The 16905-nt window shown below is 44.9% G+C and overlaps 1 protein-coding gene across 2 annotated transcripts in view; it reads left to right on the top strand.

Annotated features, from left to right (window-relative positions):
• The window catches only part of CACNA2D3 (calcium voltage-gated channel auxiliary subunit alpha2delta 3), an 889368-nt gene that overhangs the window by 785363 nt on the left and 87100 nt on the right, over window positions 1-16905 (top strand). For both annotated transcript variants that reach the window (XM_088022023.1, XM_028124497.2), the window contains exons 30-31: window positions 7420-7482; window positions 10573-10643. In XM_088022023.1, coding sequence (XP_087878149.1) covers window positions 7420-7482; window positions 10573-10643 — 134 coding nt within the window. The remainder of the gene's footprint in view (window positions 1-7419; window positions 7483-10572; window positions 10644-16905) is intronic.

The following is a 16905-nucleotide window of genomic DNA, read 5'->3' as shown; positions in this document are numbered from 1 at the left end:
AACCCAATGGACTGGGTAGGAATGATCATCCCGTTTGGCAGAGGGGGAAATGGAAGATGAGAGAAATTAAGTGACTTGCTTAATTTCATGTAATAAATGAGCTGAAAATCTAAGGAGTTGAAAACTCAGAATTTTTCATTCTAGTGTAATGTTCTCTCCCACAACTCTTTCCCTCCCTTTCTTTTTATCTCTCTCCCTCTCTGTCACTCTTTTGAGAAAAGGAATTTGAATCCCACACATGAGAAATAGAAGAAAAAAACGTAATACTGTCATAAGTCTACCCATCAGATTTTTGTTTTTACGGTATTCAATCTCGTATGCCCTCTGCCCTGAGATTTAGAGCAAGCAGGTGTGTAGTGACCTTTCGAGTGGCTCAGGTAGCCTTTCTTTCTCTACATTAGCTAAAACATTAGTCAATACATAAACCAGAACTTATATATAATCATATTTGTATTCCTTCTGGTTACCACAGGGATTCAAGAAATCCTAACCAAATTTAATTTCAACATAGAAATCATAAATTAGAGAGGCATCTGGGTGGCTCAGTTGGTTAAGTGGCCGACTCTTGATTTTGGCTCAGATCAGGAGTCCTGGGATTGAGCCCCACATTAGGCTCCACACTCAGCGGGGAGTCTGGTTGAGATTCTCTCTCTCCTTCTCCCTCTGCTCCCCCACTTGTGTGTGTGCACACACTCTCTCTCTAAAATAAATAAATAAATCTTTAAAAAAAGAAAGCATAAATGAGAGATATATATTTCAAAAAAGTAGGCAAAAACAAGGAGAGAAATATAAAAGGGAGTCCAAGATGAAGTTAAAATACAAAATGCTCGGTCCCCAAAGATCATAATTGTTGTATGAATCACTATCTAAAGAGTAAAAGCCAATTAGCTTTTTAACAGAAGCCCAATTTTCTCTGACCATCAGATCAAAACTAATTTTTCCTTAGGAAAGAGCATCCTGTGATATTTTATGATCAATAACCTTTCGTTAAGTTCGAGAAAGCCATTCATAAGACAGTCAAGCAGCCTCAAATCTCTCCTCCCCCTTTGAGATATTTATTATCATATTGGAGCGCTCAGCTCAAGACAACACAGCTCAATGATAGTATTGATTAATCAGTGTCACGGGGCCCTGTGTTAAGCCCTTCACTTATACAATAGGTACAATTACTAATTGCAATGTACAACAAGAGAACTAAGGGTAGTTCGTTGGTTAGTGGGTGACTGTATGGATGGTTGGTTGGTTGGTGGGATGGGTAATGTTTTGGATAGCTGATTGGTTGATTGGTTACTAGGTGGTTGGATGGATAGACAGATGAAAAATGAATAGCTGGTTAAACAAGTTGATGAATAATGAGTAATTTTCCTATATCCATACTGCCTCTGTGCATCCTCACATATAAAAGTAAGTGGGAATGGGTACCACTTAGAGTTAGAAACATCCAGAATATATTTGTTGTTCAATGGCTGATTTCACAGGTGATATAGCACAGTAGTTAGCAGGCCATGGAGTTAGAATAACTAGCTTCAAACTGTGACTCTGACAGCCTTGTGACCTTGGGCAAGTTTCTGAACCTCTCCGTGGGGTTAGGACTATCCACCTCATGGGGTAATGGTGAGGAATGAATGAGATAATATATTTAAAAAAATGCATGGCACAGCTCCTGGCAAATGGTAAGCACTCAATAAAGTGCACTCAAAAACCAAAAATGTCTGCAGACTCTTTCTTCCCTGAGAGTTAGTGGTTCCCCTGAGTCTAAAACTCAGACAGCAATGGCATATGCACTCTAGGCATATTTGCAGTCTCTGCCGGGCATAGTGAGCACAAGATGCATGCCTTCCCCACAACTAATGATCTTCTTCAGCAGGCATTGGGATAAGCCCCCATACAAATGGTCATGGAAAGGTTCACATGCTTGGAAAATTAAGCATTGAGTTTGCTCTGATTTCTGAACTTGATCTGATGCTCAAATGTCCTCATTTTGCACTGTGAAACTATCATCCATTTCCCATTTTGACTCTAAGCTTGGCTTCAGGCAACCAGTTGACGTAGTTTAAAATGGAAATGCCAGTCCTATCTTCCCACCAAAGCCCCTTCCCACCCTTTCAGCAGAATCTTTCCATGTGTCATTCTCCTTTCGTGACTTTGAATTAAGCCTTTGAGACCATGTCCCTCCTTCCCCCTCAGCTGCCCTCAAGTGATCAGGGCCCCATTAAAAACAGCTGTGGGGGCTCATTAAGTTCACATGCTCTGGCTTCTCATCTGCACTGAAGACCTGGCCCAACTCCCTCAGACTTATCAGACATGCTTTGTGTTGGACCCATTCCAGCCCCTCTGTCTCCCCCCATCAGTGGACTCCCTGGGCCCTGGCTGGAGTGCCCTAGGCTGCTGGGTGGAGTCAGTATGGCCAGATGTCTTCCCATCTTGAAGAGTATACATCTTGGGTTGGCCCAGGCAGTGCCTGAGCCATGTGACTTGGAGGGGGCCTGGCAGTGGGCCTGACTGAAGACTTTGAAGGAGCTTCGTTCCATCCAAGGAGAATGTCGACTTCAGAGACTCACTCGTTCCCTCAAAGCATGTTTACTGAACCCTTACGTGCCTGCTAGCCAGCTGACCCCTGGGGATTCAATTGGAAGTAGAGTCAGAAATGGCTCCTTTCCTACTGGAACTGGTTAGCTGGGGAGATAAGCATAGGTGATTATCAACTGTGATAAGTGCTGTGAATTAAACAATTAAACAAACATGAGGCGGTTGGAGAAGTCTTCCCTGAGGAGGTAACTTGTAAGTCAACTGAAGAGGGAGAAGGAGAAGATGATATTGAAGACAGTGCCTAAAGCATGAGAAGAACTTCGAGGGCAGAGAACACCATGTATAAGGCACGGAGGCGGCCAAGGTTACTGCCATCTATGGACACATGGTTGGCCTTCAGATGGAAGTGGAGAAGGGAAGTCATGCCCCCCTCTCATCTCAGTCTGACCTGGGGTACTATTGTCTCTCCCTCTCGTTTCCTTCTCTCACTCACCTTTCCAACAGCCACCATCTCCTGACGAGAGCACCAGAATTTTGCAAGGAGAGTGGAAGATGAGAAAGTTCTCTTCTGGGGCATTTGGAGGCACTGTTGAGGGCAGTGAGTGGATCTAAAACTTCATATTCAAATGCAGCTGCCACCCTTGCTTGTTCCAAAGGACTTGAGCTTAATAATCATAACTAGACTTCGTAAGTCCTTACACGCATTTCCTCTGGAATCCAAAGAACCTCTTTGAAGGAGGACAGACTGGGGAAGGGCTAAATCCAAGCAACCTGGTGCCTCCATCTCTGGAACCACTTAGCCCAGCCAGGAGGGGGTTTGAGCATCAGTGCACTAGCTACTGAGGGCAAGGACACAGAGGATCCTACCAAGTACTTCTTTCCAAAATAACAGCTTTGCAACAAATTTTTTTAAAACAGTATCTTGATAGGCTAGTTGACCAATGATGAATAGGTACATCATGGGGTGTGAAGTTAGGGTCAGTCTGTTCCACAGTTGAATATCAGGGCTGAAAGTGTGAAACCTGGAGAAAAGTAGGAAGGAGTGGCTCTTCTGTGTGCATACAATGCAGAGACCCAGGCCCCAGCCTCAGATGGAAGAACCAGCCCTCCCTGCTCTGTCTCTAGCTTTCCCTCACTCCTCACAAATGAAAACAACAGGCAGTATGATACTGAGTTTCTAAGTGAGTTGTTTTAAATCATTGCTCAGCCTGCACCAATCAAAACAAACAGAAGGCATCCCCCAAAAGGTAAGGCAAAACAGAAAGCAACAAAGTTCAGCCAACCTTGCCTGCAGAACCTCTTGCTATGAACTGTGGAACAACTTCCCTTTCTGAGAAACTCTGAATCTGTAGCATCAGGATACTTATAAAGAGGGCACATAGTAGGTGGTCAATGACCATTTTTTTGCTGAGTAGATGTAAGCAGAGGTTCTTTGAAGTCTGTCCTCAGCACTCTGCACTCATCATCCCATTTAATCTTCCCAACAACCCTATGAAAGTGTTGTTGCTACCTCCATCTTTCAGTTAAGAAAACTGGGTCAGGTTAAAAGACTTCGCTCGAGGTCACACTGATAGCGATTGTCAGAGTCTCCAATTCTGAAGCAGGTATGTCAGCCTCAGGGCTAAAACCACCTTCCAGGTAACACAAGCTTGGTGCTGTGTTACCTTCCTTACTGGCTTTTATTACTACCATGCCCAATTGGGACTGCCCAATTCGCATGGCCTGGCTATGGGTTCTAACCTCAGGTTATCTACCTGATCTGCCTTTGGGACAGGAATCAGACTTCTCTGAGTAATCTTGACTTATCCAGTAGTTGAAGAAAGATTTTTTTTTTTTTAAATCAAGTGCTCTCTGCCTCTTTTTTTCTCTGTCTTTGCACTTTTTTTTTTTTCAAACAACCTCATCCCTATGTGTTTTATCAAAGGTAGTTGTGAACTAGGCACTTGCAATACCTATCAAAATTGAGAGTTCCTCAAAGCCCCTCTGCCTGTCTGTTTACCCTTGGGGACAGGGTGGGAAGTGGGCACCTTCCAAGATGCTTGGCTTAATTTGGGGGGGAGGGGGAGTAGCATAGGAAGGGATCTGAGAAAATATCTCCTCGCTTTTCTTTTATTGGGGATGGGTGGAGTAGAGTATGGAGAAGACAACTGAACATTATTTATTGTAAAGAGACACAGAGAAAACAGTTGATCCGACTGGACTCTGGCAATTCTGTCCATAACTGGACTGTTCCATAACCCAGTACTGTGCTGTTCCCAACGCCATGGGCTTACTCAACTCCACTCTCCCCGCCAGTAATCATTTAATCCAAACACTTGTTGGCAGGGAGGTCCATTCAGGAAATCATCGTGGTCACTAAATTTACCTAACAAAACTGTATTGCCTGTAATGAAAACCAAATGACATCCTTCAGATTCAGTGACCCAGGTGTCCATCAGTGACACAGCATCCTTGATTTTCACCTTGGTTTTCACAGTGATTTGTAAATCATGACATTGGCAGTTATCTGCTTTTTGCTTAATAGGGTAACCAAATCTTTTTATAATCAGTGTAAACTTGAAATTCAAAGCTACCCATATATAAGCATGGTACAGTGGTATGGCATCTTCTCTGCCACCAAGTTCCTGTCATGGAATCCTAATTTAAGGGGGAGTCAGGGGAGGGAGAAGTGAATTTAAAAAAATGTTAAATGGAAACATAGCCCAAAAAGTAAATGCCAGTTGGTACCCGGTATAGAAGAAACAAATGGTGTATTCCTTAGTCCTTACCCAGGAGACTGTGCCCACTATTGTTAGAGCAAAATCTGAGGCATTTTTGGAGAAAGTGGAAGCCTAGGGATATAATCCTCCAGGAGCCTTGGTTGGCCCTTCTGTTCCTGTTCCTATCATTTCTGGTAGGATGTAGACTAATCTGATCCACAGAAGTGGATCGTTAGTGTATGTTTAGACTATAGCCTAGCAGAGCTCCAGGAGATTGCTCTGGGAGATCCTGATGTGCCCGTGTCTTCCCCTGTGATTGGAGCCGATCTCCAACATCACTCTCATGGACTTCATGGAATCTTCCCTCTTTCTCAAGATTTTCAGTTGACTTTTTAATCTATTTGCCTTGTACCTGCTTTGTATTATTCAGTATTTACAACATTAGACAGAGAGATAGTGACCAAATATATAGATCTAATAGCAAGAGTACTAATTGGCTAGGCATGTTTGAGTAGGGACTAATTTTGTAATTAGGGATGGAGGTGGTATGATGATTTTGATTCTCTAAACAACTGGGAGGATTTAGTTGATATCCAAATATGGAGGTCACTTCTGTCCTTGTGTATTTATTGATTGACTGGAAGTTAAACTCCCTTTGCTTCAGTGTCTATATCTGCAAAAGAAGGATCATGACATTCAAATAAGCAAAGATATGGATTTGTCTAACATGACCCAGTGTAGGCTGGGTTAAAACTCATAAGTATACTAGTGTAATCTAAAACATTGCTGTCCTGTCTGAGAGAACTTTCTACAGTGATGCAAATGTCCATAATCACCAGCCAAGGGAGAGCAGAGCACTTGAAATGTAACTAGTGCACCCAAAGAACTAGATTTTTAATTTTATTGAGTTTTAATTCACATAAAATTGAATTTAAATCTGCAGGTAGCTGGTGGCTGCCATATTGGACAGCACAGCTCTGTGGGATCAAGTTTGTAATACTGGCTCCTAAAAATGGGGAAAGTTTGTCAAGACTCCCAACCAGCAGGGCCCAAGTAGTGTCCATACAGCTAAGAGCTCCTTCAAATAGCAAGAGTGGAACCAAGTTGCCCAAGTCATTCACTCCGGCTCCTCTGGATAACCGAGAAAAACCCTATTACTACCAAAGCAACCAACTCTTTTATAAAAGGTGGCAGCAGGGCTTTTCATTTTTGGCTGATTCTTCACCATGACCTAGTAATAAAGGATGAATCTTTCGGACCAACTCATTGCTGGACTTCTGTGCCTGACTAAATCCAGCTCTACAGATAGGTAGCAAACAGCCCTGCGGTGGCCCGGAGCTATGGGGAATTTAGCTCAGGGTAAAGATATGTTACAAATTAAATGTTGCAGTCGGTATGTAAAGCTGCAATAAATAGAAACTGAGTTACATCAAGGATGGAATTAAACCTTAAGTTTAAACTCCACAGCACTGTAATTAAAACTTAGCCTGTAGCAAATCATTCACTTGAGATTAAAGTAGTGTGGGGAAGCAGAGGTTTGGGTTTACCTTGCTTTCTACAATTTATAAGTCTGAGCTACCAAAAGCTAACAGCCCTGCCCCCAAATCCAGCTCCCAATTAAAAACACAGTTTGAAAACCTTTAGGGGACCTGAGGGGCCCCTTTAACAGAAGTCTGCCCCTTCCCCCCTGCCTAAGTCTATGAACAAATTAAAAAATATTACCTGGTCCCCTGATGGTCTTCTGAGTTGACACAGTGTTTTCATTAATACATCATTAGGGTAATGACATTGTGCTGGCATTTTGCTTTCAAAACAGCCTGCACTTCAACGACTAGGAATACAGGCTTAGGGCCTGTGAACACTTTGTTCCTGGGAAATAGTCTTCACGTCATAGAAAGGGAAAAAAAAAAAAAAAACAAGGAAGACCAACTGTAATTAATGTTTTAATGTGTGTTCTCTTTATCCTAATCTGGAATGTTCAAGGCTTGCTTAGTGTTTGATTTTTGTTTGTTAGTTTGACAAAGTAAACACTGGGGTTAGCTTAACCATGGCCTTAACTCCTAGAGCCAGCAAGCATTTCCAATTCCCCGCAAAACAACCTCAAATAGGTTCTCTCAGGTTAGAAGTACGTCATTTTGTGTAAAAGCAGTCTGAGAATCCGAAGTTGAAACTGTGTATTTTTTATTTCTAGACTGTGAACTGTTACCTCATAGACAATAATGGGTTTATTCTGGTGTCTGAAGACTACACACAGGTGAGTGAGAAATTTCTACCAGCTCAGAGTAAGGAGCTCCCGATGCGCTCGAGTGAGGGGGCATGAAGGATGGTGTTAAAACTTTGAGACAATGATCTATATTTAAGAGGTAATAGCAGGAGATTATAAAACCTTATTTCTATCCCTCTAAAAATGTCACAGCCTACTTCTCAGCAGGCCCCAAAGAGTTTTTACCTCCCATGGGGGGGGGGGCGAGGTGGGGGCAGCGCCCACGGTCTGCTTTCTCACTCATAAAATATTCAGTTTATAGGAACTCTTTGCCTCAAGGGTAGAGGTGCCTTAAAGAGTTTGGGCAATTTTAAGGAAGTTTCCTTCTTTTGATATTTAGATATTTTCCCATATATGAATATATATATATGGGAAATACATATATATGTATATATACACTCAGACATAGACACACACACACATATATATTCCAGCATAATTATTCTTTATGACTTCTTTCTGGTTTTTGCTTTTTCAAAATCAGTTATCTGAGTTCCGCGATTAACTTGGGCTCTCAACACTGAGGGACAAGGATCCAGAAATAGGCAAAGAATGTTCTTCATTTGACAGAGCTGTGTGTAGGGGTGGGGCAGGAGGGAACGAGATGGGAAGAAACCAAGCCATGGGGCCAAGCACAGAAATCTTCACTGTGTCTGGAAATCAAAATAAGAGTTCAAACCAATAGCATTGTCCTAGAGAAAACAGGTTTCTCCTTTAAAACTTTGTGTATAGAAAACCTTGTCTGCAGTTAGAAGTTAAATTAGCATATTCAAAGAAGGTAAAATACAGGCGTGTTTAGAAGTGTGACATGATAAAGTAACACTAGAGAAGGAGGCGCGTGGTCTCTGGTACTTGTTCTCTTCCTACCCCTGGTTTGGGGAGGGGTGGGGTGTGGCAGGCCTATCACGTGACCTGCCTGAGCCTCTTGGGGGGCTCTGTAAAAGGATGATAGTTGAGGACCATTTTATAATGAAGCCCCATTTAAATCATTTGAAATTCTTTAGCAGTCAACCCTACTGATGCCAAATAAATAAGTTAATTGTCCTTAAGTCCCGAAGGAGTCTGAGCTTAATGCCTTATTAATTGATTAGCACTGGCTCCAGGTCACATGTGGAATTCTGCTTCAGTTTTCCTTCTTATTCATGAAAAGCTTGGGGGATTCTTAAATGCACCTGTGATGGGTGAAAAACATACAGGGTCAGGAATCAAACTTGCCCTCACCCTGTCTCCTCAGACGCTTACCATCACTGGACATGAGACGGTTGGTAAAGATTAGATAGGAGTGAGCCCAAGAAGCAAGGCCAGTCTCTGAGAGAGCAGGAGAGCCCCGAGGTCCATGGTAATGTGTCTGTTTGGCTGGGAGAAGAAACCCTCAGACATTCAAGAGTCAATGGAGTGGGAACCCAAATTAACCACCTGAGAGGAGGAAACCTGTCCTCCTGCCATGATGGTGGTGAGGGCTGAGATAGGACCCAGGTCCCATGCCGGGGAGGAAGGGCATGGTGGATACCTTCCCGTGGTCAGTCCTCGACTAGCCAACAGTGTAAAGCGCTCGGACCCAGACCGGCGTGCATGCGGGCTCTGCTCTCGGCTGGATCTCTCCCCGGCGCAGACCCGCAGCATGGCCCAGGGAGCACGCCGGCCGGCTCTGCCCCAACTTGTTTGATGTTGTCTGGTTTCCTGCACTCCAATTAGGTTAATTCTTCTTCATCTAACAACCAGTTCCATTGACCCTGACATATTTACACACACAAAATACAAATGTCCTAGCTCCTAGCGGCAGCACACACCCACGGGGTTTGCGAAAGATTCCAGTTGCCCCCGGAATATAACAGGCAATGCTCCGCATTCAGTCAGTGAAATGTCCTGTCCTTCTTCTTCCTCCTCTCTGTCTTGACTTTCTGGCAAAGTCTTTATATGCCTTTCTGCCTGAAAATTCCCAGGAGCGTGGTTGAGGTCACTCAGTGGTAATCTGAATCGAGATTTAGCTAATACAAAGCCTATGGAATTTATTAATTCAGGCTCTTAGAGTAATGCCCTTGAGCCACCCACACGTAAGCTGTAACTCCTTAGAGCACCCATAGCAGACATGGGGGCTCTCTCCTGGTCTATACCCGCTCAGTCCGGGGTGTTGGCAGAGGAAGGCCATTGCCCCAAGCTCTGTTCTGCTGCAGGGCATACACCCTCCCCCATGAGACCCTGAGGCTAGTGGTTCCAAGAGACTGGAGTGATCAAGGAGGATGTTAATCCTTCATCCCACCATTCAGAGTCTGCAAATCTCATCCCACCATTCAGAGTCTGTAAATCTCAGCCAGCACCAAGACCTAGTCTGAAGCCAGAACATCAGCCAGGTGGTGGGAAAGGGCTGCTCATCCCCAAATGCCCTGCAGACAGTTCCACAGTAAGGGTGAGCCATTAGAAGTCTGCCTGGCCGTGCTGCCTCTTCCAGGGACTGGACTCTGGACTGCCTTATTTGTCAACATAGTAATTGCCCAGGGACAAAATTGTGAGTGATCCTCAGAAAATGATTGTGAGAAAGGACCTATTCTCAACAGCAAGAAATTTATAGGGCCGATGAAGAGGACTGCTGTATTTCCCTAAACAGGTCATCCAGGAATTATAAACAATCCTTTTTATTACTGCTTAGGAAGCCCTTTCTCAGCCCGTTCCTGTCTATGAAGCAGTGTTTTAATCACAGGGGACTGAGTGCAGATTAATGCTTACAACATCTGAGCGCGCGTGCATGTGTGTGCACGTGTGTATGTGTGACCTGTGCACGTCTGTGCGCTCCCGTGCATGGGGTGTTTCAATTCCAGCGCTCAGCGTGTGTTATGCAATGCCAACCCCCTCTGCCCCTGCCATGTACCGTGGAACATTCCCATCTGCTTACTAGTGTGTTCTGTAATCCCATAACTTCTCCTGACTATTAAGACATTTTCCACTTTTTATGTAACTTGAAAACATGCCTTCTGCTTCTGTCAGCTCCAGAACATAGACTGTGTCCATTTCTGATTCTTCTCTGGTGTTTGAGCACATTGTTTATCTATACTTCCTCCTGGATTCTTCTTTTCTTCCCCGCAGACTGGAGACTTTTTTGGTGAGGTCGAGGGAGCTGTGATGAACAAACTGTTAACAATGGGCTCCTTTAAAAGGTAAGGATTTTATGGTCCTCCACACCCCCTGAAAGAGTTTGCCTAAATAAAATAAAACAAACCAAGGTCAAATAAAGCAAGCCCAGACTTGACCCCGTGGCTGGTTTGTACTTGTGTTCATGCTCCAGAAGATCTTACTGAAATTCGATGCCTCTTGCGTGAGTGTTAAGAGTCACAGAAACTCAGCTCACAATGAGTTTCCTGTTCACCCAGCATAGGGTTTATTGGAGGCCAATATTGAAGTCAGAGCCTGCACTCGTACGCGATTATAGCAGTCTTGAACAAGTGACTGCAAAGATGTAGGAAACGTTTTCCCCTGGTTAAAAAGGAGGAGTGTATGTCTCACATTTTGGCAACCTGGGGAAGCTTGCTAGAAATCTGGAAATCAGGGATGAAAAGTGACATTTAGAGACCTGCCAAAATAATTTTAGAAAATCAAGTGAAAGCTCTCAAAACCTGCTCCCAGATGGAGGGGAGTTTAAATCTGGTGCTAGAAGAAAACCCAGATGGTGCCAAATTCCACTGGAGGCTGGTACTACTCACCTGGGCCATGACAGCCGTCACTGACCCTAAGGGAAGCTTATGTCTGACCGCTTCTGCATAGCCCCATGTCTCTCCTGGGCAGGCCAGCCGTGCTCTTGGGGACACCAAATCCTATGGGGAAAGCTGTCTCCCCACGAGATCAGGAGGTCAATAATGTCCCCCAGGAGTCAACATGTCTCCCTTCCCTTGGCCTCCCAGGAAATGGCAGCCTTTGAAGTGGTGCTTCCGTGGGCATATTTGATGCTGTTAAGTACATAATAGTAGGCGCTACAGGGATGGACCTGGGCTCGCCTGAGAGAACCACTGCTGCTGTGGTGGGAACGCCAGGCCCCTAGTTATTACTCCCTGCCGCTGAATGGCCAGGAAGTGTTAGCTCAGGAAATCGGACTTTTAAGCCAGTCAACAAGACCCACTGAGCGCTGTGCTGAAAGCAGGGAATTCAAAAATGATGACCCAATTTTTGAGATTCCATAGTTTGTTTGTGCCAGAAGGAGGGGAAAAAAAAGAAATGATATAAAAAAAACTTGGCCTCACTCCAGCACTTCTGCAATCTCTGACACACTTGCCTGCCCACAACTCTCCTGCAGCAGTGTGTTCAATTCCCTTTCTAAAATTCAAGCGCCGTTTTTTCCTTGTTTTGCCAGGAGTCATTGGACATGTGCTTGAAAAGTCAGCTCGGAGCTGGGCTTGGGTTGCCATGGAGTTTTCCACGACTTCTCCAAGCTTCCCAGGGCAGCTTCTGGATTGTCTGCTGTCCGGGGCTTCCCTGGCTTTTCCTATCTTTATGTGGATGTGAGCCTTTGTATTGTGTTCGCTTGTTTTCGACTCGGTGGGGGGTGGGGGGGGTGAGACAAAAGATGAGAAGAATCACACACATGTTTCTCATTCGAAAGCATATTTTTCAACTTCTTGAACAAAATCTTACTTTTTTTCTTTTCTTTTCCCTCTTGGATAGTCCTTTCAAACAGCTTGGTGGGAGAAGGAAGAAAGTTGTAGTGGGATTTTAAAAATTCCCAGTCTTCTTGATGTGAGTGAAGTGTGGCTGGCATGAATCTAGAACTTTCTTTTACTCTGAGAGTAGCTAACATATTTGAGAAAAGGGAAGGACTGGGGACTTTACTCAAGTGTAATAGCATCTGTTGTCATCAGGGGGAATTGGCTGACAACGCTCATGGGCCTCTTCCAAAGGGCCCTCACCAGGGCCATGAGAGCAATGAGAGTTTACATTTTAGAGTCAGATGGATAGAGTCAGAGTCAAATCCAGACTCTGACATTTACTAGCTGCGTGCCTTAGAATGAGTCAAGCGACCACTCCAAGTTTTGGTTTCCTTACGTGGAAAATGAAGGCGATAATTATAATTGCTTCCATGGGCTGCCGTCAGAGTTAATGAGATAATAATGAGCAGAAAGATCATACTCAGTGCCTGGCATATATTAAGGGCTCAATAATTGCTAGCTGGTGCTGCGATGTGTATTGTGGATCTTTGCTCAGGCTTGGCTTTGCTGTCTGCTTGGCACCAGGTAGTGCTCCTTCTGCATTCCTGAACCTCACAGCAGGCTTCCCACGACTGACGTCTGGCCAGGGGGCCTCTGGTGTTGGGGACTGTGGTGCATCCTCAGTGCACTAAGGGTGACAGTCCTTTCATTCAGAGAAGACCTGTATTTCAGAAGCTCTGAAAGGATGTAGCCGAAAGTACCTGGCGGTGCTCCGGGACAGAAGTCCCCCCCAAGAACACAGGATGCCTGGAAGCTGAGTGGCTTTGGGGACGTGGTTGCGCTGAAGTAACGCTCAGGACCGGTTCCCTGCACTGACCTCTCGTCTCTCCTCCCAGTGTCTTGGACAATGTCGGGATGGCACAGGGTTTCTGGATTGATCTGCATATATCCATTCTTTAAAAATGAGTTCCAGAGACAAGAATCCTACAAACCATCTTCTCCAGAAAGAGTTCCCAGAGAACACTATCTCCCTTTGTCTCCCTTTCTCCCTCTCCCGTGGTCCAGATTTGCTACCTCTCTATCTAAAGCAAGATGATGCTTGTTTACACGGCAGTGGACTCTTTCCTTGATTGTCTGGTCACTTGCCTGGTGACCTGATGGTCGTTTTACTTAGCAAGGGAGGGAGGGAAAGAATATCCACTTCCGGGTCTAGGTGCCATGAGGAAGAGAGGGAAGCCATAAACTTATGCAAATTACCAACGTGAGGGAGCTTTGAGAAAGTTCTGCAGCAGTGTGTGCAAACAACCTAAGAGACAAAATAGTCTCTCCTGGTCACTTTAGCTCAGTCTTTGACTTGACTCTGTTTACCCCACCTACACGTGACATTAGCATCCAGGGGCCAAATAACATACCAATAGCTTCAATGGTGTGAAAGCAATGATCACAATGGCAACCTTCCCTGAGCACCTACCCCGCACCAGACCCGGGCCGCACCTGACACATCCTACCCCTTGCAGTACTTTTCAACAACTCAGTGGGACAGGTATAAACAGGACCAGCTGCAAAATTTGCAGGCCCCAGTGCAAACTGAAAATCTGGGGTCTCTTCTTTAAAACGTTTTAAGAATTTCAAGGCAGTGACAGCAGAGCATTCCACCAAGCCTGGGGCCCTTCTAAGTACAAGGTTCTGTGTAGTTACACAGGCTGCATGCCCATGACCCTGGCCCTGGGTGTAAATATACCCATTTGATAGATGGCAATAATGAGGCTTGGAAAGGTTAAGAACCTGCCCTAAGTCTCTGTGTAAGAGCACTGCATTCAAACATCCTGTACTCTGAGCACAGAGAGAATGTCTAGCTTCTGCCCTTAACCTGGTTCTGTGTACAGAAGCGCTGTGTTGTGCATGGAGCTTCTTCCAGTTCTGTTTGAGAAGAGAAAGGTAGCTGAGGAAGATGTTGGCTCAGCAGTGTCTTATCTGGGCAAGCAGAACTTTCAGGATGGGAGGCCAGCTGCACGATTGCATCGCCCAGATTTCTTTCAGCTGAAGTTGATATCCCTTTAAACCAAGCTGCGTTCCCAGGCTTCCTGTAATTTCGCATGAGATACTGTGTGCCCGGTCAGCTTTTTGTGTTTCAAACAGAGAACTCCAAGTACTTCTTCATTCTTATCACGAGAGTAAGTGGACTCCCTGGGTAGTGACTCATTTAGGGTTTTTCAATTTAGCTATTTTTCTTTTTCACTCGTATTCACATCCAGTAAGAGCCTTGCTTTCTTATTTCTCAAAATCCACACTCCATGGGTTCTTTCTGCTGTCATTGGCAGTGACATCACCCCTCTTATGATTACTAAGAGAACATCTAGTTTCAAAATATTTTTCTTAGAGTTCCTGTAAGAATAATTTCTTAGAATTCATGTATCTCCCCCTGCCCTTGTCCCCAGTGATTCAAATTCAATGTCAAATATCCAGGAAAAGTGAAAATCTATGTATATATGTTTTATATATAAAGTGAAAAACGTGTGTGTGTGTGTGTGTGTGTGTGTGTGTGTGTGTGTGTGTAGCCAGTCATAGGAGAGTATCCACGGTTCCCGAGTGTGTGTGTGTGTGTGTGTGTGTGTGTGTGTGTGTGTGTGTGTGTGTGTAGCCAGCCATAGGAGAGTATCCACGGTTCCCAAGAGGGCCTCCTTGATGCACTGGGCTTAAGCTAAGAGGACTCGGGTTGAGCACCAGAATCGTACTGTGTGGCCTTGCCCAGACTCCCCGTCTGGCCCAGACTCCCCGTCTCGCCCAGCCTCATTTTCTTCCTCACCCAAATATGGACCTCGAGATTTTGTGAGAATTAGCTAAAACAAAGTATATGAAATTGCTCTGCAAATTACAAAGCTATTGCAGGCAGGAGGTGAGATTAGCTCTTGGAGAAGGGCTCCAAATATCTATCTTTTTTTTTCTTTTCATTTGCTTCTTCTTTTAATTTTAATCACGAAGGCCCCCCCCCCCCCCCCCCGCCAAAGGGTAGTTACTTTGCAACAGTTACCTCTAGGGCACAACCTTGGGGGTGGGCCCATGGGCCTGGACTCAACCAACATCCCTGGAGAGCTTTTAAAACATGCCTGTGCTGGGCGCCTGGGCGGCTCAGATGGTTAAGCATCTGCCTTCGGCTTAGGTCATGATCTCAGGGTCCTGGGATCGAGTCCTGCATCGGGCTCCCTGCTCCTTGGGAGCCTGCTTCTCCCTCTCTCACTCTGTCTCTCATGAATAAATAAATAAAATCTTAAAAAAAAAACAAAAACAAAACACATGCCTGTGCTCAGGCTGCACCCCGAGACATTCATGTGCAATCCGGCTGGGGACGGAGCCCAGACATTTATGCTTGTTGAAAGCATCCACATGCTTCTCATGCACAGTCAGTGTCAAGAAACACTAAGTCAAGAGCACCAGGGTATCGGTCTAGATGCTGTCCACTTTGGAGTTGCCTGACATCGGGCAACTTTAACTCACTAAATTTCAGTTTTCTCAGCAGCAAAACAGAACTGAAAGAATTTTTCACATACCTGCTGGTGGGGGTTAAATGGAATAATGCATTCTTTTACCAAACATCCTGGTGGGTTCTGCCAAAAGGTCTTCCTTTGTTCTTTGTGTATCTGATTAAGCTTGAGGAAGCAAAGACCAATTGGCCACACCTGGCCTTTGGCTTGCAGAAAAACAGACTGCTTGCTAATAATCTGTTTTTGCTTTGGGAGCGACTGATAGTTCCTCTCTGTCTGGGCTGTGTGTTTTTGCTTTATTTGGTTTTGTTTGTTTTATGTGCTTGGTGCCACATGCCTGAGTTCTCACCCCTTCACGACCGTATTTTCCCTATGGGGCCTGCTGAATGTCTTCTGCACCTCTCCCCATACATTCATTAACATAGTTGACTTGTATAGAATTCCCTGCGGTGGCTCCTTCTGCCCTTGAAATTACCTTTCTAGAAAGGTGACACATCAGGCAGAATTCAGGGCTTGGGCCGTTCCTTCTTCTGTCTCTACATGATGCAACTATACAGGCTCGATATAGGCGCCATGCCCGGTGACTAGAGCTCTCCCTGTCCTTGGCCATCACATTGCATTTCAGCCAATGCCCTGGCCTTGGAGTCTCGAGAGTGTTAAAGGAGATGTCTGTTATGTTTGGAAGGCTGCGCTCTCATGCTGACCGCCCCCCTGGTGTCTAATACTCAACTCTCATGTAACGAATGTAATGGCTTCTCGGCTTCCCGTTGACCCGACCGTTTCCGCAGGAGTATGCTTTGTCAGAGGTGGCACTGAAAGGAACAAGAAGACAGATTGGCTTGAACAAGTGGGTTTCTGAGCCAAACTTTCTGGAATGCAGAGACATGAAGATTCCAGTGCACCGCTCTTTAAAATCCTAAAGCTGCTGCTTGAGCATCCCCAATGACAACACTAAGAATGGCTGCCCTCCTCCTTTTCAGCGTCATAGCGGCATGCCTCATTTATCAAATACTAAGTAGAAGCTCACCATCATTCCAAGTAGTTTACGTGTATTACCTTCATGAATCCCCATAACAACTCTGTGACATAACTACCACCATTATATCCATTTGACAAAGGAGGACCTGGACATGGAGGCTCTGAGCATCTGAGTGTCTTGTCCAAGTTCACCCACAGTAGTGAGTGGGGGAGATGGAATTTGCACTGATGTCTCTCAGATCCTAGATTGCAGACCATATTTATCCAACCCCCACTCATCTTCTCCCCTAGTTGGAGTAGACTGAAGTATTTCTAACAGAGAT

This window comes from Eumetopias jubatus, unplaced genomic scaffold, assembly GCF_037043125.1.
Source record: "Eumetopias jubatus isolate StellerSeaLion01/CBP00866 unplaced genomic scaffold, mEumJub1_p1.0 scaffold_1, whole genome shotgun sequence".
Lineage (NCBI taxonomy): Eukaryota > Metazoa > Chordata > Mammalia > Carnivora > Otariidae > Eumetopias > Eumetopias jubatus.
This window is presented reverse-complemented; position numbering and strand designations above follow the sequence as displayed.